This window comes from Paramacrobiotus metropolitanus, unplaced genomic scaffold (assembly GCF_019649055.1).
Source record: "Paramacrobiotus metropolitanus isolate TYO unplaced genomic scaffold, Prichtersi_v1.0 Parri_scaffold0000004, whole genome shotgun sequence".
Lineage (NCBI taxonomy): Eukaryota > Metazoa > Tardigrada > Eutardigrada > Parachela > Macrobiotidae > Paramacrobiotus > Paramacrobiotus metropolitanus.
The window spans coordinates 2,497,587-2,522,852 of NW_026570224.1; the positions used below are offsets into that span (position 1 = coordinate 2,497,587).

Sequence of the window (25,266 nt, forward strand, 5' to 3'; positions counted from 1 at the left end):
ATAATAAGGTCTGTAAAGATCGCAAGGTTAATAAGTAATAATTTAACTTTCGAATACAGAGTAGATATGGTCATTATATTTTCATCGGTTACCGGTCATGTACACACAATCAGTTCTGATGAGCAAACACGCCCATTTTGAACTCCTGGCCGAGTCCTGGGCCTGACAATTTGAAGGGTTATTCCATTGTTCCATTGAAATAAATGTGCGCGAGCCTGTTGGAACTATCCTGCGGTATTTACAACCTTTTTTTGTGATTTTGTAGATTTTGCAGTTAACGTGCTCTAGTGCAGTACTTGCTAACAATTGCTGCAGGAAGTATAATTATTTTAAAAACTTAAGCATGAATTCAGACAGTTGCAACAAATTAATTTGTCGTTATTACCCGAAAATAAACAATTAAAGAGGTTACAGTTTACCACCGGTTTCAAATTGCTTTGTGTTTAATAATTTGCACCGCAGTCGGTCTAAGATGAATTAATGTGCCGCATGATATCCACTACGTTTTTTTCACATGATTGACGTGTGCATCTGCCAGAACATCGATCCGCATCTCCAAACCGAACCATTCGACTCACTCTGTGCCGCCGTTTGCCGACTGTTTATTATTATTGCCATTTGCCATCTCATCGCAATGCATGTACATACTACATATGCACTTTGTACAGTACGGCAATCCATGTGTTGGTTTCCACTTTGCGGTCGCTACGGAGTTTGTTTACGATCATTCTTGTGCCCATCAGCAGATGTGAAGTTTTTTGAAAAGTTTCTCATGTTGTCATTAGTTATTCGTCCGCCACACTGGGAAAGCAGGCCATTTCGGTAAGGTTTCTTCTCGACACATCTCCATATTTTGCGTTGTCTACCTTCAGGATTTGGTACGAGTACTCGTGTCTTTAAAGTGACATACTGTCACATGCATAATCGGTATATAGGGCTGTAGTGCAGTTATTATGGCCACGTCCCCTTGTTGTTGTCCTGGTTTATCCCTTTTTCGAATGTACGTGTAGGCGTACGAAAGTTTGTAAGGTTTATGGTGTGGCTGTCTCGGGTGTTGAGTGACTAATGACAACAAGAGGGCAGATGCGTAAGTGAGCGTGAAGAAGCGTCAAAAGTCCCTCGAGGCATCCTGCTTCAGCGCTGCGCAGAAATTCAAGTTTTAGCGGCTAGGTTTTTTTTATTGCGCATGCTGGCGTATAGGCGCTGCTGCGAAAGATTTGGGGGAAATTGTCCGGTAATTTTGTTTACACGCATTAACGATGCCGTTCCAAGTGTAGACGCGTCGCCGTGGATTATCACGCGGATCTTGTAGTTTTGCTGTAGTCAGTGTGTAGTAGTGTCATACGATTCGAAAGCATCTACCGTCGATTATAGTCTCGCCATTAGGGCGCAATCGTTCTGTTCTGGAATGGAATAATCCCGCATGCAGTGTGTGTAAATCTAATTTTTCACTTGATTTACCAGTGTATGGAGGCTGTGAACGAATTGCTGTAAACCTGACAAGACACCGAAAACGACATCACAGATGCCAGTGCGCACAGATCTTTTCCCGCTGTAATCTGCGCTGGTTTAATACGGTACAGTGAAGCTTATTTGCATGTGGCATCCTTTGTAGAGATCAGCTTCTCCCGGGAGTCCGCATTTATCCTGTTCTGTGACAAAATGAGCCAGGCATCGATTTTTCTCCATCCGCACTCCTTAATTTAGTGTGCGCCGCACCTGAAGAGCATATTACACACATTCCACTGTTGTGTATTCCCGTCGCAGCCCAACATTTTGTTGGCTGCGTATGCCTTTATTAATGTCTCTGCATCGATAATTTTGACACTATTACCATTCAGCTGGTTGCGGTGAACAAACAGCGCATCGGCCAGAGCGGCAGAATATAATAATAGCAGAAAAGATGGAATTTTGGAAGCGATTTTCGGGTTTTGTGTGGAATGAGACGTTCTGGCTGCCGCCTAACGTCACATGGATCGATATGAAAACGATGCCGGATAAACAGTATCCGGAATTTTATGCCTTGTTTTATCCCATACCATTGGCTCTTGTCATCTTTTTTGTCAGGCTCTTAGTGGAGAAGTAAGTGCTCTAATCCTCCTCGGCATCATTGTGGAATAACGAAATATATATATCACTTTCCATATGAGTGCCGCTTTTTTTGTCGGACATGTTTTTACGTATGAACGTCTGGCGATTTCTCCGCATTACTTAGAATTGTCTGCACTTTCAAAGCCACCTTGGCGTAATTTACACACCCACTATCTATAATTTTTGTAATGGTTTCTTGGTTCGGAGAAAGTTAACACTTTTATTGTAACATCTTTACTTTCATAAATATATATCCTCACCTAAAATTTTGTAATGTTGTTTAAAATAATATTAGGGTGATGACTATGGCTATGTAGTGTGCAAAGCGCCGTGAGAATAAGTAATGTTGCATTGAGTTTAACGCCCATTTCAGGGCGTTTGGTTAAATCGGCGGTATTTTAACTTCTGGTGTCTATCGTGTGTCGGTTAACTTCATTAGTCCTTGCAATCCATAATTTAACAAGTTCAGTGTACGCCAATAGTTGCAAATCACCGATTAGCTGATATCATGACTATTTGTTATTATGACAGAACTTGCTTTATCAGTATGAACCTTATCGGTATCCTGAAAAGATAACTATGTGCTCTGGCACCTGCAGCGCGTTTGTTTGTTTTAGAATCATCTTTGAGCCTGTGGGAAACTGGTTGCGCATTCCGGGTCGGCGCCGGAAACCAATGCCCAAGCATGCAGCTCTGGAAGCAGCTTTTAACGAATCAAAAAATCTACTACATCATGACATCATGGTAAGTTGGGTATTAAGGCTTCTCAGCGAAGAAATGCATTGGTATTGTGGAGAAATTAAATGGTCCCGTTTCCCGGCATTTGTTGATATGCTTGTGAGTTGTCGTCTTACCCGTCTGTACCGAGCAGAGAAGTATGAGTGTGAGTTGTCGTCTTACCCGTCTGTACCGAGCAGAGAAGAAGTACAGAGAAGAAGAAGTATTGTTACTAGTAATACAACACATCACATACATTAGGCACATTTGCAAAACGTTTCCTTTGATCAGTGAATATACATGCCGTAGAATTTTCGCACGAGGGTCAGGAATTAAAGTATCAAGCATGATTTAGGAAGCTTGACGCAAAAAGCTATGGCTTTGATGTTGGATTTCATTTACAAAAGCAGCATGGTTCAGCACGTCTGGAGACTCTGGACAGTCAGTTGACTGTGCCTCCGGTCGCAAGTGCTGCAAGTCACGCAATAATATTTTGTTTGTCTGACTGGCAGAAATGTTAAATTTCACGTGGTTCAGTGCACCGATAACATGTTTAAGCACTGTTAGCTGTTGGGTTGTGTAGTTAATTTTTTGTAACCAACAGCTTTGTGTTTCACTGTTGAAAACATTGCTTTTTTTCGCTGTATGAATGCTTTTTCCTGTAAAGAATTACTACTTTTTCCATTTTCCATTTTACCAATATTAGCCGTTTTATGGTGTTTACATTGAAATCCTTTTCTGGTATAAATACTGAACACTTAATAACCTTTTTATGAGGTACTTTTATGTGTTTTGTACATGTTAATTTTGTGCTTTGGCGTGGTGAATGACAAAATCTCAGTGAAGCGTATAGATTGCTTATAGTTAGTGCGTCATAAATGCCCAAAAGAGAAAGCGCATTAAGAAGGGTTGTGTTTTTTCTTGCCGTTCTAGGGGTTGGCTAAAAGATGTGATATGACGGAGCGGCAAGTCGAGCGCTGGTTTCGCCGACGCGAGAACGAAAGCAAGGTTCAAGTCACTCAGCTTGACAAATTCAAAGAGACTGGGTAAACTACTGACCGGCTTGGAGCCTTTTTTGAATCAAAAATCGTAATTTGGATTTCTTTCTTTTGTAGATGGCGTTTTAGTTTTTATTTGGGAATATTCACTTACGGCATTTGGGCACTTTGGGATGTGAGTGCTGTAAATTATGAAATGATATTACTCGTTTACCAGTGTACATGAGCATGATTTTTATTTTATTAATTCTGGGATCTTTGGGGTAAAACTTTTTCAGTTGTGCATATGATGTCATACGAGTATTTATTTGAATGTAATAAAGTAGCTCGCTTGTAAATGTTCATAAAGTTATCTTTAAAAATGTTCAGAAAATAATACTCTTCGTATCCCCTTTTCTCACAGGATTAATTTTGGAGATCTATATTTCGGACTTTGATATAATTTTGAATTAGTTTGCTATGACATTAAATTACCTGTAAAATATTCTAAAGAATGCAGCGGCACGTTTTGCACTTTAGCAGATAGTACGTTAACCGTTTATGTGGCATAATTGCTGACCACATTCAAATTTGTATACAGAAGCCTTGGTTCTGGGATAGCAGCTATTTTTGGATGGGATATCCTTTTCAGGTAACGTGAAAATCCTGAATGTGGATTCTCCTTCAGGTTTGAAGGTGGTCTTTTGTGTTTTAGGAAGTCAATTCCGATATCTGGTGGTATTATATGGTGGAACTGGGATTTTATTGGTCATTGTTGATCTCACAGTTTTTCGATGTCAAACGAAAGGTTTGAAGGCATTGATAGCAATGGTAATTATGAAATGAATGAAACCCGTACTTCTAGGACTTTTGGGAAATGTTCTTCCATCATATTATTACGATTTCCTTGATGTGTTTCTCCTGGACGGACAATACAATCAGGGTCGGCACGATGGTGCTGGTAATCCATGATGCAGTGGATTTTTGGCTTGAAGTAAGCAGAAATTAATCATTTTCATAAATCGGTTTGTGGTCAGCATCATTTGAAATAAAGCACGATCGGTTCAGAACTACTGCTGAAATTAAAACGTTTTATGTCACTTGTTGTGTTTAGTGTATGGGGCAAAATTTGTTACTAACGGGGTACGATAACACCTAAAATCGATATGGAAGTTCTGTTGTATGGCATCCTGATAACATCGGTGCTGCTGGTACCATAATTATATTATGAAGTGTCTGCACAGCGTGGCTAACAATTTAATCGTTCTTCTCTATGTTTTCTTTGCTGGGGTTTTCGGGCAGGTATTTTATGGATTTGTTGGCTTCCTGTCGTGCTTCAGAATAATGCTGCAGATAGTCTTATAATTGGCGATTGAAACGATGATAGTGTACGTTTTCAAATATTCCGTAGTTTCCTGTCACAGTGGCGTCCTTTATTATTATTCAGCTTTGTGAAGTGGTCGATATTTAATATTTGCAAGGTGCTCTATCATTACGCCTCGTCCTTTTACCGTAAATAATGATTATTGATTTGGCTCGATACCGCGCACGTTGGTTGTGTTGTATCTGTCGTGCGGTTAAATTAAGTATCTCATGTTACCTACCGTATTAGCTTCGCTTTTTCTTCAAACGTTTGTATATTTACACAAGGATAAGGTAGTTGTGACGTTTTCAAATTCATACAATTAAGCTCTTTGATCCAGTCACGGTACATATAAATTGTTTTAACTAAAATTTAGCACACGAAATTTCCGGTCAGATACTCTTTAAATTTGTACCAAAATGATAGGAAAAGGGACGTGGCCTATTCTGGCAGACTGCTTACCTAAAAAATTAAAGGTTGTGTTGTTACTTGTTACTCTGCTAAGCACTTCGTGCTTTCAGGGTGCCAAATTGGCCAAATATGCCCGAAAAGCTAAACTATCATCGGTTTTGTTCGTGCTTTTTGCACTGGTTTGGGTACTTACAAGACTGTTTGCCTATCCATACCGGTAAGTAAAGACGTTTTGACCTACGATTGTCTCTGGGGTTTTCACTTGCAGAATGAGGTTTTAAATGATGTTGCAGCGTCTTGCGGTTCACACTACCGTGTCCCATGGGTGAACGATGTTTTCCGGCATTTCATTTGTATAATTGCTTGCTATGCAGCCTACAAGTGCTTCACGTGTTCTGGACATTCACCATTATGAGAGTAATATACCGGGCGCTGAATACGGGAAAGGTACGGTAACTAATATATTCCAGCAGAAGCTTCTTTTACTTATGTGTTCTCAGTGTCCTGCTTAACTCCCCACTGTTTGTTATGTAATATTTCGCCTCAAGTTTTGCGCAATTTTTAGACTGAAGACGTTCGAAGTGATACCGAGGATTCGGGAGAGGCCGATAATCACGTGGATGATGGTGTTCAATATGGGCATCGCAAGAGACTTAGTGATGTCGTGGGCAGTGGCGATAAGGCTGTATTTTTAAACGGAACTGGGAACGGTTTCCATGTGGGTGAGCGGAATGGCGACATTCATGGGAAATAGCACCTTCGTAGTCCTTTACGAGTCCAGACGGATACTTGCAACATTTACGCAGCTGTGCTCAACGATCTTTGGAAATGCATGCGCTGTGCATTTTGTTTATGGTAATTCCATACGGCTTTGTACAGAGGATTATGTTTGCCGAGGCATCCCTCCTTCAAATCATCCGTTCGTTTCATACATTCCAATTTTTCGAAGTATATGATTGTGCGGTTTTGAGAAGCTTAGCGGATTGCGAATCCTGATTTTGATAAACGGTTCGAAAGTATTAGAAGCCTTTAATAATTCGAATACAGTCAGTGTTGGGGAAAAGTTTCTTTGTGATTTTCCTATTTGATTTGGCTTGAGGTTTGTGATTCTCATGTTTGCAGTTCCTGAATTGTATGGTTATTTTGGTGCCCGGATATAAATTATTCGAATTAAATTTATATCATTCAATATTATTCATTATAAAATTCTATGCTTTTAACTTGAGCAGACATCGGTTTTGCACTTTGAAGCGATTGGAATTTCAGTGCACAACCAACGTTCCCACTTCACGGTACACAGTAGTAGAACCATGTAACAACTCATTCTAAACAAAATCGCTGGAGATGGTCAGGTTTCTTAATCCATTCGGGAAACTGTCCAAAAAACAGACTTCTTGCACTTTGGTAATTTGTGTTGAGGTCTTTTGTTTCGTCATATCTCCAAATCTTATGCGTATTAGAGTTACTGCTCGGCAGAGAGGGGAGTCTCTTTGGTACTTTCGCGTATAGCTTGTGAAAACATCGCAACAACTCCAGTTTGCACAACGCAGATCTGAAACACACAAAACAAAAATTCTGAAATTCAGCAGCCGAACCACGAAAACTCGTATTGCAAGCTACTCGTACAAAATTTACCGAGCTGCGAACGCTGAAGATTTCGTTGCTCCTTGTTTGCGGCCGTCGACAAGTACCTCAAAACAAGCACTGCCTGTGCCGTGAGACTCCCACCAAACAAAGCCTAAATCGAACAACCGATTAAGCACTTCCGGTCAATCCTGATAGACAAAAATTAATATCATAATTATAAGCAGTTACAATAAGTCGAAAACTGTATTATTTGCAATCCAGTCCTATCCATATTTCCGTAATGCTTCTCTGTATTAAAAACAAAAGTACAAAAATGTACTTTTAGGTGCTGGTTTAAATTGTGGCAGACTCTTCACATCAGCAGCATATTTTCCTTCAGGAAATATGATTTTTGATTGAATTATGCGAAGATCCTGCTTCCTTGTAGGTATGTTTTCTGCTCTTCCCACCAGACTTTCTTCGACACAGTTTTGTTCAAACGGGCACCTAATAGCATAAACGTTTTCCGTACAAAGAAATCACAATGCATCCCAGTCCAGCATACTTAGCGAAAATGATCGATGACAAATGAAGAGGCTGGATGAAGCAACTGAGCAAAGCACCTTGAAGGCCCAGTGCATTCCACTTCATTATCTTGTCCGAGCAGGACAATGACAACGTCGGTGTACCTCGACCAGGCTTTCTGCGAAGTAAACCTCGAACGTGATAATCCACTCCCGGCAAACAAGGATCGCATACTGCACTTTGAGGAACACATTTCGCACCGGTTCTGTGAATATCTGCATCACCCGTTTCGGCTGTTTTCTGGTGTTTATCTGGCATTAACTTTTCGGTGTCGTCCGGTGTCTTTCGTTTGCGTTTTCCAGAAGGTTCACCCTCATGGAAGGGAAGAATCGATGCATCTCCACCTGAAAACCCATTTTGATCACATAGTTGCCCAAATTTAAACAATAAATATTTTTGCAGTGTTTGTGGCTTATGGAACACCTATCGTCTTGTATACCGGCGATCGCAATTTAATTATTTCCATTAAAATGCACGTACATTTTCAACACTTACATGGAGTATGGCTGGAAACAAGGTGGAACGCCACTTCTGGCTTCACTTGGAATGGAACGCTATTGGTCGAACAATACTCTATCAAGTTGCTCTTCTGACTGATGGCATCGGAAAGTTCGTCGTACACGAATCTGTAAAAAATCGCTCCAGAAAGAATCACGAATGTCACGGACCATGATTGGATATACTAACACGATGACCACGCCATTAGCTGTTCTGAAGTAAGCCATGTTAATATAATTCTTAATAACTATTTCACCAATCAACTTTAGCATGCAACAAGCACTAGAATCATAGAATCGATACGAAAAATTTTCAAACGTTCTACCACTCTCACCAACCATAGAATGAACCACCAAAACCCTTTAAAAATTGTATCCATAACTTATCGCATGTATTTTCGTAATCTTACGGCTAACCTCAGAAAGGCCCGCCGAGCCAATATTTCCGCATGGCTATCATTAATAACATCCCCACGAGGGGACATTGCGTCTTCTCCAATACATTTTGTGCCTGTTGCCACACTAAGGATTCTTATCTCCTCACGGTCGTGAGTCGAAGGACAAAGGGCTGCAACAAATGACAGTTCCAACTTAAAAACAATTTAAATTACAGGCTTCCAATATCCACGGCGCATCATGCAACCGATTCCAGCGACTGGTATTGCCCTTTTAGAATCTAGCTACAGTTTTACTGCGACTATGAAGGCGGGGTATCACACGACATCTGCTGCGACGAGTCTTTAGTCTTTACCCCGGTCTGTTGGAAGATCACGTTTCCCGTCGTTTGACACTGCGGAAGGAGGACCTTCATGGCGAATTGTAGCCACCAGGGCAGCGAAATTCGTCCACTCGTTCGCGGCCAGTCGTGCCGAACAATGCTTGGAAAGAATTTCGTCGTATTTGCGAAATGCAGCGGAAACCAGAGCGTCAGCAAAAGAATGCATCACAATTAAAGTTAAGCATCAAAACCTCTGGTAACATGGACACATTTATTTGATCAATGAAAAACTTAAATATTATAAGAAATTAAAGCAAAAAAATGAAAAAACTAAAAACTCAAAAAACTTCGAAAAATTTGATTTTATAAAAATTAGAAAGCACTGTGTCATGGCTTAACCGTATCGGCAGGCCGCTACATGAATAAGTGAAAAATAAACCAGCCAGCTGCGGGATTGACTGTTGTGAACTGCGTATTCGGTATTTCCGTTTCATTTTGTTTTGAATTCGTCATCCTGGAAGAAGCCGCAGACGACAGGATTGCTGCTCTCCTATAGAAATACGTTTTTGAAGTTTTAGATGGCACCGGTTCGCAATGACGAACCTGCAGTTCTTGAAGTCGGCCAAGAAGTTAGCGCAAAATTTAACGGTGCTTTCTGTGAGGCCAAAATTCGAGCTGTAAGTCACTTGGATGTTCGCGTGAAAGTGCGGGATTCTGCATCTGGTGAAACGTACACTGTGAAGCATTCCGATGTCCGCTCAGAACTCAAAGATGTCAGAATACAAAACACTGCCACAGTGAAACCGCCATCGTCTAACGAATCTGTTGTCGTTAACGTTCTTCAGGTGAGCGCATTTATTTAGAGCATGGTACTTAATTTCAAGTGATAAATTTATTTTCAGCTTTTTCATATGTGATTCTTAAGATATCTGTTCCAGCCTGCTTATTGTATCATTTTATTATTGTTATTGCGCCATGTGTTTTAGGTATTAGACTACAGCCAGTACGAAGTCGAATTTAACGACGGAGATAAGAAGAATCTGAGAAGAACGTCGTTGCATCCGAAGAGTGGGAAGCATTTTGACGAAAGCACATCCTTGGATAATATGCCATTAACGCAGCCAGAAAAAGCTTCTGCTGCACAGACTGCTAAAGAAGGCTCCGTGGCCAGCAGTGCCAGGTCGAAACGGCGGAACAGTCCTTCGGGCAGCGAGGCCTCCGACGAATCGGAAAGCGAATCCGTTCGTCGATCCACACGATCTCGTAGGACGACGGTGGTGGGCTCGAGACCTGTTGGACGACCGAAACGAGAAAAACAGGAAGGCGAACCTGAATCATTGCAGACTGAAAAAGGTTAGAGATAACATAATTGCTAGGTTTCCTGGATCGAATATTGAATTTCATAATACATTTCTACGATTATGTTTAGTGAACGGTGCAATTCTGGTTTTCATAATATATTGAAATTTACATCTAGCAAGAATTTTGGCAATAGTCTGTCGTATCTTTTGCCGGTGTACCGATGCGCCTTGTTTCTTTATATACATTTTCCTTGGTTTTAAATTTTCTCTTTAGTTGCTTTTAAACTTCAATGATTTCCGTTAGACTCGCCAGAAGACTCACCTAAGAAAGGCCGACCGCCTCGGAAGCCGGTTGCATCTGATAAACCATCTTCCTCAGCACAAGTTACCAATCCACCGCCAGTTGTTCCCGAAGTGCGCACTGAACGGCGACAATCGAAGCCAACCATTAAAGAAGAGCCACACTCGTCGCCATCGCGTTCTCCACCTCGGAAGCGCGTTCCAGTTGTAGAAGCCAAGGTGGAACCAGCAGAAAAGGCGACCGCACAGGTTAAGGAGGCTACGGTAAAGTCCGCAGTAAGCGCCAAGAACAAGGAAGGTGAGCGTGATGAGAAGGATGCATCGACTGCTCGAAGCCAGAGAGAGAAAAGAGGAAGAGAAGAAAGCCGAGAGGCTGTTTCTCCTCCTAAGAAGGTCACCCCAAACATTCCTGGCAGCAGCAGCGCTGTTGAGCCGCGCAAAACAGAGGCTGTTCCCAAGCAGGAACCGGGCCTAGATGCGGACTATCCGCTGAAGTCTATTGTTTGTGTTCCACAAAACGGACGGAAAAAGTTTAAATGGCTCCCGGGATTGGTAGTCCATCCAGAATGTCGCAAGAAGGGTGGAAGACTTGATACATCGAAGGAACTGCTTGTTCGTCTTTTTAGCAGTGGGAATTTTGTCAAGGTTAGTTGGTGCATGATTACGGTGTCGCTTTAAAAATCTGGTATTATTTGGTGTTTCTCAAAATTGCTTTTTGTATTTAGGTGCTAAAAAGTCAGGTTAAACCATTTTCGGAAAGCTTATATAGCGAACCAGAGGAAGATCGGATCCAGACATTTAACCCGGATTACGCTTTATTGTATTTTCGGGATCAGAGCCTTCCTCCCACTTGGCAGCCCACGCTGTTTGTGCCGTTTGACCAACATGAAGGCACAGACGAAGGTGACGATGGAGAGGACTCTGGAGGGAGGGATGACCCCGATGACGAATCGGAAGCCAACCGTTTTATGATACAGTTCATTAAATATCGCGACGAAAGCGGACATCCGTACGACGGGGAGCCGACCGTTCTCGGCAAAACTGTGGATATGTACAAATTGTATCGCGAGGTGCACCACGTTGGTGGCTTTAATCGCTGTACTCAAGAGAGCAAATGGCCAGAGATCTGCGGAGCGTTGAGTATCTCCAGAGACGGAGCGGACTCGTTAAAAAACATTTACCAAACGTGAGTTACGTTGAAAAACTGTTATCTTATTTTGTTAACTAGTGACCCCTATTTAGAAGCTCTTTCGCACTACTTATAACGTTTTTTCCCCTCGAAATACAACCCCGACCAAAACCTATACGAAAAGATAATGCTCCGGCTCACTGATTGGTAAATTTCGATACCACGCTTAAGTTGCCTGGACGAAAGCTGGTACCATAATCAGTTTGACCCTGCCATTTTAGTCGCAGTGTTTTTCGGGGACAGAAGAAATTGTTTGAAGAATGCTTTTTTTATTGTGTTAACGCTTTTCTTATAACTATTTATAGGCATTTCCATGGAGGATTCGAGACCTTCTTTCGCACTTTGGCATCCAGTATCAGTGATATACGGCTAGGGAGAAAAAGACACCAGTATACGAGTCAAGAAGTGCATCCCACAGAACCCGTTCGTCCAAAGCCAGCCGAACCAGCGTTACCTAGTAGCCCACAACCTGCACCACAACCGGTGAAGCGTCCACCTCCTGGCAGACCAAGAGGACGTCCTCCGGGTAGTACAAAAACCGAAAAGGCGCCTTCCAAGGAAAAGTCAACGGAACCCATTCGGGATGAACCCAAAATGCCGTCTACTTCCCAGCCGGTTGTTAAAAATGAAAAACCTGATGATGTTAAACCTGCTACGGCAGATACGCCACAAACGACGACCGCGAAAAGTAAAGTGGCACCCCCGGGCCCGGAAACGTATGTAATCCGCGATTTGTTTTGCATTTCCGGCATGATTGCTCTTGCTTTGTGTGATTTGAAGTGTTTTGGCAGACTTGATTTGTCAAAGCTGCGATCGGGAGCGGTGGTTGAAGTTTTATACCACAATAAGAAAACCAAGAAGGTGTTGGCGTACAACGCAAGGATTTTGGATAATGTCGGCGATATTGCCTATTACGTGCATTATGCTCATTGGAATAAACGGTGAGCGGCTTAATTTAAGCCCCTCATTTCAGTGAGCCTTTGAATTAATTCAGTTTGAACGTTTCTGTAATTAGAAACAAATTTTAAGAACGATATTCATATTCGCTGTGGTGCAGTGTTTGGCGTTTCTTTTGAATGGAATCCATTTAGAGAGTTTCTGTCATTTAAGCGGTTTGTTGAAGCTGGATGTTGTCGCATGCAGGCGCACAAGGGTTTTGTAACTTGTTTCGTTTGAACGTGACTCGCTTTGCTATTTAATAGCATTACTGCCTTTTCTACGCTCTTTCCAGGAAATATATATCGGTTTCTTGCAGGTATGACGAATGGATACCACTTAAAGCTGTTATCAAAATTGTCGATACCTCGGAAATTGGTTTCAAGCAGTATGTTTTTAATCCTTCCATGCAAGTCAGGAATAGAAATAAACTGAAAGGACCGGAATGGAATAAATGGCGACAAGCGTTGGACGCTGCCTTGGGTGAGACCAGCCCCAGTCCCCAGCAGACTATCAGTACAGATCAAAGTTCCACAAAGAGCGGTAGCGAAGTACGCGAGGATGCTGGTTCACGACCGGAGCCTAAACCACGCGTTTCGCAGAAAAGGTCTGCCTCAAAAACTGATGAAGAGCGGACAAAGAGTGAGAGTGATTCGAAACAGGAGCGTGAACCGAAGGTTATTAAACTGGACAAGGCGGCTTCGCCGGGTGTCTCAAAGCCAGTTAAGGTTGTTGTCGAACCGGAAAAAACGGTAAAGGAAATTGCAGAGAAAGGAAAAGGTGCGGAGACTGTTACCGTTGTGACAGCGGAGCCGGTATCTGAACCAAAACCGGTCGGAGAAAGCGTTCAAAAGCGCAAGGTTGTTGCCGTGGACAAATCTTCTGATCCTAGTCGTCACGGGAAAAAGGAAGTGAAGCCGGTGGCGGAAAGTGTTCCTGCAGCACCTTCCGTAGTACCACCCGAGCCGCAAAGCATAGTTCAGCTGCAGAAAACTGACAAGGGAGTCGAGGAAAAAGAAAAGGAAGTCCAGAAAAACGTAGCAGGTAGGGGTCAGGAAGTACCGTGTATTATTCATAATGGTTTTTAACGCCGAAAACACATTTACATTTATTGGGGATTTATGTGAACGCTTTTTGTATGAGCAGCCGCGAAAACGATTCCAAAAATTGCTGATTCATCGGCGCTACCCTCGAACCAGGCGTCTGAAGTGGAAAAGAGTCCTGCTCCAGTAACCCCAGCTAAAAGAGGCCGCCCGAGTAACAAGTCGAAGCAGTTAAAACTGGAGCAAGAAAAGAAGTCTAAGGAACTCGTTGCACAACCCACTGTGGAACCTGTGACAAAACCTGCGGATGTCCCATTGGAAAAACTTCCGGAACCTCAGCCCACTGCCTCAGCGCCGGCAGACGCGGAAACTCCTCGAAAGCGCGGTAGATCGAAAAAAGTTTCTGAAATTGATCATGAGAAAGATGTGGCCGTAGAACCCACCTCGAATCAGCCGGTTTTGCCCACTGCGCCGCTGCAACCACCATCTGCGAAGGTGCAGTTTGCCGACAATTTGCAGTTGTTAGCTGCCGTTGCGGTTCCTGCCATTGTGGTGGATACGGTAACGGAGCAGAAAGAAGAGAAAAGCAGTACTGGTGCTGCGACGAAGGAAAAGAAACCTTCCGCCAGAAAGCGCAAAGTGCCTGTGGAAATTTCTAAAGATATTTTGTTATCCGCGCCAGCTTTTGCAGCAAAACACCGGGCCGCTTTAGGTATGAAGATTTTCTTTTTCAGTCGCATTGAGCGCTTTCTTTGTAACTTTTTTTTTCTTTGTAGCTTTTACCTGTCTAATTGGTGTAAAATGCATATAAATTGAATGTAAAACAAAAATATTCATCACGAAATTGAATACTTACACTTACAGTTTACCGTAGCTAGCATAGGATGCCGAGGTAAGGATAACGATAAGTACTTACAGGTTGTATGTACGTACTCAAGCCTGTACTGTTGATATACATTATGGCGGGAAAAACGTAATTGTTTTCTGTACCGTAGAACATAACGTTTTTGTCAGTTTTAAAGCGATGTACATGCTATACATACTTCTTCTTAAAATAAATTTTCCGTTTTTTCAGAGCGATTAAAGCTTCCGCTGGATGGGTCAGAGGGATCCGGTGAGACGGTCTTCGAAGAAGATGAATGCGGAAATTCTGACTGATGGAAATCATCAAAGTAGTGATGTAAAACTACCTACGTATATGAACGCATCAACTGAAAGCAGTGAGATGAATCATGAATATGTACGTAATAGGAGGATAGGGCCAGGGGCGTTAACCGGCAGTATTGGGGACCTAATTATAAGATACTAATTATATCACTGAAGTTTCCAGTTCAGGTTTGTAAGTACAAGTGCGAGAAACGTCCATCCGCATCTAGGCGCTTAATTAGTACAATTCTTGAAATTATTCTGATGATGATTCTGTACCGTACTAGCTAGTACTATAATATTGTACTGACATTGCGCGTTTAGAATTATTTACATGCGCGCAAGTTGGCTATATTTGGGCGCAGGCTATGGACTGCAGGACGTTGGATGAATTGGTTTTTAAATATTAATCTTGTTTCTAGGTTCGGGCTCGAAATCTCCTGAGCCGGATGCGGTGAAAGCTGAGGAAGAAGCAGCTGGCAGCGGATCCGGTGCCACAACCAGTACGACACGACCGAAGTCGGCCCGGACGAAATCTTAAATATTTGGGATTGTGCCAGTTTTTTATGAGGTGGGATGAAATAAATGGATCTTGTGAAAAAGTTTCAGTATTTGTTGAAAATTCAAATTTTTATTAGTATTGTGTTGAATGTTTTAAAGTTTGTGGGTATTGATGAATACTGTTTCCTGTTCATCCACTTTCGGTTTTTATTTAAATAAACATTTGACTGTTTTAAAGCGCCCATAAAAAACTTCCAGTTATCAGATTTCATTGTTATTAAACTCATAACCTGAAATTATGTGATAGGTTTTTCATCTAAATTGTTTAAATAAGGTGGTTATTGCAAAATAAGCGCCGTACAAATGCGACAAATCGATTTTAGCGTGCATAAAGTAACAATAGTACAATCACTACAATGCGTAATAGTCACATTAACCGTGGGAATGGCAGGGGCGGCCTGATCGATTCGGCGGGCGCGCGCGAGCGCGTTCAAGTTTAATTGCATGTTCACTCGAAAATGTAATTGTGGTGGCTGCGTTGGAGCATTTGCGCTGCGCACATCGTTCTTTTGATCTTGAGCAAATGAATTTTTATAATTGAGGTTGATCTTTGTGCTCCATTTGCACAGTTGATCTGTGAGTAATCATCCTGTTGGGAAAAAGTTCTCTTTGCGCCCGAGCAATTGAAAAATCGAAACCGCGGCGTCCGAAGAGTATCGAACAGTTTGTGCCGGGTATTAAGCTGCAGTAGGAGTACACTCTGGCATCGACACACTTTGACCGGCCGGGGAGAGCCCACTCTCCCTTTGGAGGGCCTTCTCAAAGCGGAAATCGAGCTAATTTACATTTGGAATCAATTTCGTAGTCAAATGGATGCAGGCTGGCTGTAACAAAACAGTGAAAACACACCGAGCCTGCTTGTGTGAGGCTTTAATCGTATTTTTTCATAACACTGCCGGTCTTTCTTACTCGTTTATTGGATAAGTGAGTCCCGGGAGGATGTGTTTGTCGGGTTTAGTGGGTGGAACTGGAATCGTATATGTGGGTTTAGCTGTATAGTCATCCAGTGAAGACTTTTCACGATTAAGCTGGCAGTGTGAAAAAAGAACGGGCCGGGATGAAGAAATATTTTGTATTTTGCGCCCCATAGTTTTATACGAGGGAGTATTCACTGCGCTCGCTAACCTACTGCGCGCGGGCGCATCTCAAAAGGAGAGCGTATATTGATCCGCTCTGATGATCGGAATTTGATGTTCGGTTCTGATCGCCCGCCTAACATTCCCAGCGGACCGCTAGTTTGATCGAAGCCGTGGCTGACAAGATTAATTACTTAAGACGGATCGTTCACTTGGTCGATTCACATGCTCGCAGTTCGGGTAAACCGCGCGCGGCAGACGGTCAACCGTTTACTCGAGTAGTCCGCGCTTAGTACACTGATAGTACACTGAGCCCTATGTTCATCTGCCACCATTCTGCCGCAGGTCTAATTCGCCGTTCCTCTCTATTCATTTCTACGGCGCATTATTCCGATTGACAATACACTTACTCCGCATGGGCAGCATGCAGTAATGCAGTTGCAGCTGACTGTTATCGGCAATGTTGCACTACGCCTGAACACTTGTTTGTGCCTAGAGTGTACACTGTACAAACATTACATCGCTCGATACCGATTTTTAATATGTCATAATTAAGGAAATCTGTTTTTGGTTGTACTGCCCCGTATATGGAATATTGCACAGCATTAGAGCTGAAGCAGTAGCAAAGAAAGTGTGCTTCACGCGTGATCGGCATTGGAAGACAGGGTAAATATTTGTATACTTATCATTTATGCCTGCATTCTGGCGTTGCTCAATATGCCTGTCATGTCGCGGGATAATATCCTGTACATCTGGAAAGCTCTTGGCCACGCAGGATGGGACCACTTGGTTGTGGATGTGATCGTTGTGTAGTTGTACACCGCCAACGATGGATGACCGAGCCGGGATGAATGCCCTGCACAATGTGCACATGCAGTCGGACGGCGGCGCTCTGCCTAATCCCAAACCGATACTGGACGATTTCAGTGCGTCAAAAAATGTTTGTATTTCTGGAAAAACATTTCCAATTTTTTTTGTAAAATGTTTAGATGCTCAAGATTTCAATTCCATCCGTTTCGCCGCGTACCGCATGGCCTGCAAACTGCACCACATCCAGACGAAAGCGTCATGTAGGTCGATTTCTGCCAGTGTGCTTGCTGGTCAAGTGTTGTAGTGAGGCGTGTAAAAAGTGTTAAGTGCCTGTCAGAGTGTGGCTGATTTGTTGGCGGATTTTGATTGTGTGTGTGTCGCTTTGTTTTGTAACCACTTTCCACTGTACAGTGCATCAGCTGGATGTGGTCAATGTGATGGAGATGTGTCTGCAGTCCGGACTGGATTCCAATGATCTCCATGCGGAACTGGGCGTCGGACGGCTGCGCGAAGTGTGCGCACGGATGTACCGGCAGCTCAATCAGCGTCTGCCGTCCACGGCGTCCGTGGACGTCAATACCTCCACGGAATGGCTAGTGTACTGGCTCTTAACGGCCTACGACACCGCGGGTGGCGGCATGGTCCGGATTTTTGCCTTCAAAATCGCCTTGATATTGCTTTGTCGGGGAAGCCTTGTGGACAAGCTCACGTGTAAGTCGTTAATTAATTGCGATTTTTTTATACTTAATTTGTTTTATTTTAATACTTTTTCGACTTTGATCGTATTCTAATTGCGAATTGTATGTATGGTGAATTTGCTTCCGGCGGAAGTAATTTGCACTTCTGGTTTTCGTATACGACACGTATTCGTAGGTTTTACCGTTTTAATAGAATTGCATTGCACATGCATTACAGTTGTCGCATTACAGTTATTTTTAGCCTGATGCAGGTTGCTGCTCTGCTTCGATATCTGTTTTTTTAATTACCGTAATCACATGCCTTTTATTAATTTGCCGTTGATAATTATCAGTATATGCGGTTTCTGAATTATTGATCTGTTGACAGACCATTGCATTTGTGTGTTCGTAGTAATTTGTTTGAAAACATAACCGGGGAAAACTGTTTTTGATTGGACGGAAATTTTGACTGCATTACTGCACAACGTATACCTGTTAGTATTTAGGTTACCGTTTTATTGTTTGTTGCTTGTAACGCGTTATTATGATTTTATTGCCGTAATATTACGGCCGTTAGCTAGGTTGCTTGACAGTGGCAGGTGGTTTCCGGTCTAAAATACCATGCTGACATGCTGTGATTGAAGCACGGTACATCGTTTCTTCTGTAAGCATGCAGGGAATGTTTTGTTCACGGGTTTTATCACATTTTGTTGCAGTATAATATTTGGTGCGATGGGCGTGAAAGCGCTTACAATTAGTTGAATATGGATCGTAAAATAGGCTTTGAAGTATGGTTTATGAGATCTCGTTATTGCTAATTTGATATCATGGTGCGCTTTCGAAACCATTTCCCGTCGTGAAACGATGTTGTCAGAGTACGCATAAGAATTCGCTGTTCGGCATCACCGTATCCCGTGGCCAACGGGAAACTAATTATCGTATACAGTCTGTTTGTATGTTTGCTAGTTAATGGTAATCTTTTCATTGTTAACAACTTAACATTATGCAAGCTGCACTCTTTATGCGAATTTATAAAAGCACTCTGGAAAAATATTCTTTATTGCAGACATTTTTGGTTTGATATCCACGACGGATGGTATTGCTCATGCTAACCTTTTGGATGCATTCCTGCTGGATCTTCTCCAGCTGCCACGTGCCTGTGGCGAAGGCCCGTCCTTCTCCTACTCGCAAACCACTTATGCCGATTGTTTCGGCAATGCTCAGCAGCTTAGTCTGGATGCATTTCTGGAGTGCTTAGTCGGCGTGGAACCCGGTCCGCCGCCGGTTGTCTGGCTGACATTGATGCACAATATTAATGACGCACAAGAAAGTAAGTAAGAGCGCCTATGAATAATGTGACATTTCATATCGTACACTGGATGGAGCCATTTGAAAAAGTCGTTGCGTTTTAGTTTACTCGAATCCTCTTAACATGCTAACGAGCAGAAAAATAGTTGAAAAGCAGTTAGTCTGTCTTTTCGGTATACTTCAGTAGCGTTTAATTGTTCCGCGGCTTTCCATCTTTTTAGATAGGGTATGATTGCATCTTTTTAGCTAGTTTAAAAAGGTTCCCCGTTTTCTCTTTATGTTTAGAGCTTAGACCATTGAGGTCTAAGTACGTATTTTCGAGTTTGTACATGGCTGAACCTAGCTAGCCAAAACCAAATAATTCGTGTAGCTTTTATGAACTACAAATACCCTTTATGGTTTAGATGTGTTTATCGTTCCGTTTCATGCAGAAATGGTGAATATGTATTGCTTTAAAAGGTATGAATTTGCAAGGAAAGTACGATAGCAGAATGCGCAGTGGTCAGCATTCAGCTGTATTGGGAAACTTTCGAGACGTAATTTTATGGCGTTGTTATAATTCCCGTTGTACCATGCGTACGTATTTTGAAAATTGAAAGGTCAAAATTTTTTCTTCTAACTTCGTATTTATTGGAATTCAATTATAGTAGTTTTTCATTTAAATCCCTCGATAGTCGGTAACTAATAAGGAACCAGTGGAAAAAAATATTGTTACCGAACTGTCCTGACACTGGATATCAGTTTTAGTTTGCTCGCACAATATTATGAGATAAAATAAGAACCTGTTTGCACCCTCCTAAAACAGTGCAGCCATACTTTCACGATCTTGAAGTATTGTGAATATTTCTTTTGTAATAATTTTACGCCGTTAAGGAGTCTTATGTCCCCGTGTATTGACAGTCCAAACGACCGGCATTGCTGCTTTTAGTTCTCTGCCATGTAAATCATACGCAACGCAACCGGTATTACTTTATTTTGAAAACATGTTGCTAAATACCGACATTTCTTCTTCTAGTTCACCATAACGTCCACTGTAACTCATGCCACCGCAATGGTTTCAATGGCTTTCGCTATAAATGTCAGCAGTGTCCAAATTATCAGACATGCCAGGAGTGTTTTTGGAAAGGTCGGGTAAATGGCCGACATACTTTGGAGCACGAAATGAAAGAAACATCCAGTACATATGTAAGTGCGCAATTTCTACGCTTGCAGTTGCGTGTACGTATTTTAGACTTGTTTATCATTCTTCTGTGGCTGTGACTCCGTGTTGCGTGTTTCTTGACATTGTAGTGATTGTACTATAGCGTATGAAATAAGAATTATGTATGAACTGAATTTAGAAAGTAGTTGGGAAATGTGGACTATTTATCGCGGTCTATTTTGCAAATTTGATCACCTTCTCTTCAATGCTTTCAAGTGTGTTTGCTTTTAATGATATGCTTTGATATATTTGATATTTGCAATTAACTTTTGTTGAAAGATTTTTCTTTAAATTAATGTTAATTGACGCTCCTCGATTTCAGTTTTTCTTTCGAAACTGCAGTTGTTTTTTTCCTTAAAATTTTTTTTTGCTGAACTTATTCAGTTTAACAATCTGATGTGAGTATACATAAGGTGGCTACGTTTAATGATACGTTCCGCACAGTAGAAATTTTCACAATGTTGTTTATATTGTATGTCTAGATTCGATGATTCTAAAACTTTCGATGTCTTTTTTTTGACGCTTCATGGTCATGTTCCAATTAGAAAATATCTACGTCGAAAGTGTAATGATCTTTATGACATCTCTGTGTCTGTCATCGTATTTGTGGCACACGCAAATACATACTCCGCGTATCGTACGCCGTCAACATTAACCAATCCCATTTCGTACTGTGTGGTATCCGTCTATTCTCCCATCCATTACACTCAGTTCCGCCGGGGGAATCAAGCAGTAGCGTAGAGGAATAAGGTCGGTTAGGCTGCTTGTCAGAGCGCACAAGAGCACTGCGACAGATAGTACTACTGGCCTTCCCAGATACTGGCTGCACACACATATAACTAACACGTCTGCTGTTCGTTGATTATCGATTAGAAATCACCTGCCAAGCAGTTCGGCGATTCCCTCAGACGCTCATTCCGTCGCAGTAAGAGCAGCCGTCAGACTCCCAACAATCACAATCGCCAGTCATACAGTGCAACGGCCTCACCGGAACCAGCCAAGCCCATTCATCCCCAGTAAGAGCGGGATTTGTTGGATTTATTTGTGTTGATTTATCCCATGTTTTTTCCCGGTTGCCAAAAGGTCGACCAGCAGTCTACCCATGTATAATGGCAATTTTCCCACCGGACGAAGTCCGTCGGACTTCACTGGACATAGCGGATACGGGACGCTGAACCGTCAGCACAGGTTAGGGTTTTGTTGGTGGTTTTCTCAGTCATTTTTTAACCATGTTTTTTGCTAGATATTGATCGCTATGACTTTTTCCATTTAGACGACCATCTGGATTTGACACATCCGTGTCGCAAGACGACGAGCACATCCTCATAGCACGCTATGCGGCCATGTTACAAAATCAACAATCTGGTAAATCGCTCATGCCCACTGCTGCAGCTCGACTCCACCAGCAGATTCCGCTTATTGATCATCATCACGTTGAGCCAACCGCGCATATCATACAGCATCATGTTCTTCCACAAAATCAGCCTGTTGTCATGCAGATGCAGCCGGAGGTAATGTTGCAGCCGCATATGCATAATGCGGAAAGCAAGGAGCAGATAATTGCCGATTTGGAAGCCAAAAACAGGTGCGTGCAGTATTCGTCAATTAAATTTTCGCGGGGTAAGCTGCCATTTATTTTCTATGCTTCACCATCTGAAAAAACGCGTTTATTCCGTTCATTCCGCGTTGTTAAAAAGTACTTGATAAAATCAGCACTTTGCTTGGAAGCATTCATTACTGGTCTCTGAGCAATATTTTTTAGCCTTTTACCGATTCGAACACATTTTTAGATTTTTACAAATTGTTTTGCCACTCGGGTCTGTTTTTTGGACTGTTCAATACCCTAGAAATTGTTCAGTCCATAGAAATTGTTAATGGAAATATTATGGTTACAAACTCTGCACGTATTAGCTTGGATGTGCATACTGATACTTCTAAGTAATTGAAAATGGATTTTCGATTATGCTGTATGGTAATTTTCCTTTTACCTGCAGAGAAATAATGCGGGAGATTGCCAAAATGCGACGGGATCAGATCACTAACTCCCAGCTCCTACACTCCACCACATCGTTATCCAGCGCGAATTTACTGAGCGAATTAAAAGCCCTACGTATAAGAAAATACGAACTGGAGCAGCACATGAACACATTACAGGACAGCCGGAAGCAGTTGATGGATGTGAGTTCATTCTGGAATTAAAGAGCCGTTATGTTGATCTATCGTACTGTATAAGCATCGTTAACAGAGCTGTTAGCGTGGACCATGCGGTGATTAGGGCCAATTATGGACTGTTTACTGTGCAGATGACAATTGGTTCAACTTCCGTTGAGCTGACTTGCAACATAATAGTTTTTCCTAAAATTTGCTGCCGTATGTTCTTTTGGGTGCAGTCAGGCGCAGGGATTTGCTTACCGGAAGTTCGATAGAAAATTACCAAGTTTGTTTTGTTATCGATCGAATGCCGACTGGGCTGATCTGTTCATTGTAAGGTCCTATGCGGAAAACGGATTATGTTGTTGCAATACGCGACATGAGCTATATGGGGTCCGTAGGAGCGTTTACAGATGGTAGGAAATCCCTGCTGATTTCAGTCATGGATACACGGGCAATGAGAAAAGACAGCTGGTAATCTTGGGAGAATTAAACTGGGATGTTTTTCTCTGCTTAAGCGAGTCATTTGGGATGAAGTTGTCGTGAAATTCAGGAGCGTATTCACCATTTGAAATGGGAAAAAAGGGATGATGACAGTGGTGTGTTGAGTTATTTTCCCTACAGTTAGTATGCGGCGTTTCATAGTTGATTATGCAGATTTAACACACTACAACTTATACAAGGATCCATGGGGCATGGACTGTAACAATCCTAATAATTATCCTTACATATTATATATGTTAATAACATTAGATGTGCAAGGAAAATAAATGTAAAATCCACGGTGTGCTTGGTTTATGATTTATACTTTTTTTGAAACTTTTGAGATTTCGGTTCGTTTTCTTTTTAAAGCGCTGCATGTTACACCTTAGATAATAATCTGCATGTGCTTTTATTGCGGTATGTTGCGTTTGGAGTTGGTACATTGAACCCGTATATCTAATTGGCATGCTTAATTTGCAGCAACTAGAAATATGGATGAAGCGGCTCAAGATGTCTCAGTCTTCCCGCTCCACTCCCGTTGGGAGTCCGCGTCCATTGACGCACAGTTTATCCAACCGGAAGTATTCCACCTTACCCAGGATGGGGAATCGGCCCAGTCCCACACCACTAGCCGATCGAAGCTACGGCGGCAGTCAGAACTGGCAGCAGGATCTCCTCCATGCCGCCGATTCAGTAACGAACGCGATGACGTCACTTGTACGGGAGCTCAACTCAGGTTCGCTCCGCGATATAAACGGGAAACGTTATCGTTATTTAGAAATACTTTCTGTTCTAGGCTTAGTAAATCAAAGGTCATCTGTTTCGGCTTAACATGTTTACGACTTCTGGCTTTGTCACAGAAATATGTAATCGACTTCTGGCTTTGTCACAAATATCGCTGAAGTTTGCATTATAGCATAACTGACCTGCTTATATGCTACGTTATAACAGTTATTTTAATCGAAATACGGTGTGGCGCAATAGAGTCCTGCTCTTCTGCTCGATATATAGATATACACTATACAGCACAGAAGATAAACTGGTATCCGTAGTCAGTCTGATTGGATTGAAGCGTTAAATCAGTTTCCTGTAGTTTTCCGATTCATTTTTCTATATGTGCATGGTAGAATTTTGTTTGCTTTATACATTTGTGGTTGATGGTTAATTTAGTTAAAATATTATTGGTTACAGAAGATGATAGAGAATTTGCAACGGCCATGTCACTCCACGGAAATGGCGGTACAGGGAGGAAGACGGTTAAACTGTATACAGTTCCCACGATTTATCCTAGTGACGATGAACACACGAACGGAATATACAACGCTGCCGGCAATTTGGACAATTCTGCAACGGCTAATTCCTTACATTAAAAGATTTTCACGCATCTGAATTGATAACTACGAGATATAATGTAGTGGTATTTGCACAAATGTGTCAAATTTTCGTGCCAGATTTTTCTTCCATTGTCTTATCTTTTATCTTGTAATGCATTTTGAGTTTTATGGCTGAACATTTTTGAAAATGCCACTGTAATATTGGATATGATTAACGAATCGTCAATCGATGATACTCGAGTCAGGCTGAACATGAATAAAAGCTGACTTCTTCAGTGCCCTTTTTTGTGCAGAGGTTTGTGCTTGCTTGGGCGTAGAAACAGCATGATAACATCGGAAAGAAAAGTATTCCGGCGTCAAGGTATTTTGTGCTAACTGGCAACTTAAACCAACTGAAGTACCGTAGATTTTGAGTGTCTCTCATTTAGAATGCCATACATCGAGAGGCTCAACAAGGGTTTTCTACTTCGGCTCGTGCTTCGCGGTCCATCCCCATCTTGCGTTTTCGATTGTGCAATAAATGCTATAAAGGTACAGTATATGCACAGTTACTTCCACTGATCGTACAATTTTTACTCTGCGTCCTCCTTGATAAATTTTTGATTTTGGGGCGATGCGAGATAACCCAGCGTCAAATTGGTCATTCGTTTTTTCGCACGCCTAAACGAGAAAGAGCAAATGTGTTGTACATATTAGCAGGAAACTTCACTTCAAAAAATTGCGCTACGAGCTACACAGGTGCAGTGTCGACAACCGCTTGACAATCACTCGGTCAGAAAGCTAAGCTATTTTGACCTTTCGATTTTTTAGATCATCAAGCAATAT

General features: G+C 42.0%; 4 protein-coding genes across 8 annotated transcripts; 3 read left to right on the top strand and 1 right to left on the bottom strand.

Annotated features, from left to right (window-relative positions):
- The first annotated feature begins 547 nt into the window (after positions 1 to 547).
- LOC129602802 (ceramide synthase 6-like) lies at positions 548 to 6,748 on the top strand. Of its 5 annotated transcripts, none has more exons than XM_055501954.1 (12): positions 548 to 822; positions 1,465 to 1,554; positions 1,616 to 2,082; positions 2,709 to 2,835; positions 3,742 to 3,854; positions 3,924 to 3,981; positions 4,387 to 4,437; positions 4,501 to 4,593; positions 4,651 to 4,779; positions 5,670 to 5,776; positions 5,853 to 6,006; positions 6,125 to 6,748. In XM_055501954.1, exons 3-12 carry the CDS (start codon positions 1,904 to 1,906, stop codon positions 6,311 to 6,313), a joined length of 1,200 nt encoding a protein of 399 aa, XP_055357929.1. In that variant the 5' UTR covers positions 548 to 822; positions 1,465 to 1,554; positions 1,616 to 1,903; the 3' UTR covers positions 6,314 to 6,748. The 5 variants fall into 5 exon arrangements, with proteins under 5 accessions (XP_055357929.1, XP_055357930.1, XP_055357926.1 ...); XM_055501955.1 differs by having other exon boundaries at positions 1,465 to 1,531; XM_055501951.1 differs by having other exon boundaries at positions 1,465 to 2,082.
- Positions 6,740 to 9,309, bottom strand: LOC129602801 (tRNA-specific adenosine deaminase 1-like). The gene is made up of 7 exons (XM_055501949.1): positions 8,959 to 9,309; positions 8,625 to 8,775; positions 8,206 to 8,336; positions 7,691 to 8,054; positions 7,466 to 7,632; positions 7,195 to 7,297; positions 6,740 to 7,111 (listed from the first exon to the last, which is right to left on the bottom strand). The coding sequence occupies exons 1-7, from the start codon at positions 9,149 to 9,151 to the stop codon at positions 6,880 to 6,882; spliced, it is 1,341 nt and encodes a 446-aa protein (XP_055357924.1). The 5' UTR covers positions 9,152 to 9,309; the 3' UTR covers positions 6,740 to 6,879.
- An 82-nt stretch (positions 9,310 to 9,391) lies between these two features.
- Positions 9,392 to 14,852, top strand: LOC129580757 (AT-rich interactive domain-containing protein 4B-like). Its single transcript, XM_055471417.1, has 9 exons — positions 9,392 to 9,770; positions 9,912 to 10,278; positions 10,531 to 11,171; positions 11,252 to 11,712; positions 12,021 to 12,431; positions 12,507 to 12,656; positions 12,971 to 13,695; positions 13,798 to 14,406; positions 14,770 to 14,852. The coding sequence occupies exons 1-9, from the start codon at positions 9,504 to 9,506 to the stop codon at positions 14,850 to 14,852; spliced, it is 3,714 nt and encodes a 1,237-aa protein (XP_055327392.1). The 5' UTR covers positions 9,392 to 9,503.
- Positions 14,853 to 16,430: 1,578 nt separating this feature from the next.
- Positions 16,431 to 24,714, top strand: LOC129580763 (dystrobrevin beta-like). The gene is made up of 11 exons (XM_055471424.1): positions 16,431 to 17,403; positions 17,467 to 17,547; positions 17,699 to 17,998; positions 19,031 to 19,294; positions 20,288 to 20,457; positions 21,347 to 21,489; positions 21,557 to 21,661; positions 21,747 to 22,058; positions 22,468 to 22,651; positions 23,588 to 23,843; positions 24,299 to 24,714. The coding sequence occupies exons 1-11, from the start codon at positions 17,307 to 17,309 to the stop codon at positions 24,475 to 24,477; spliced, it is 2,091 nt and encodes a 696-aa protein (XP_055327399.1). The 5' UTR covers positions 16,431 to 17,306; the 3' UTR covers positions 24,478 to 24,714.
- The last annotated feature ends 552 nt before the right edge of the window (positions 24,715 to 25,266 follow it).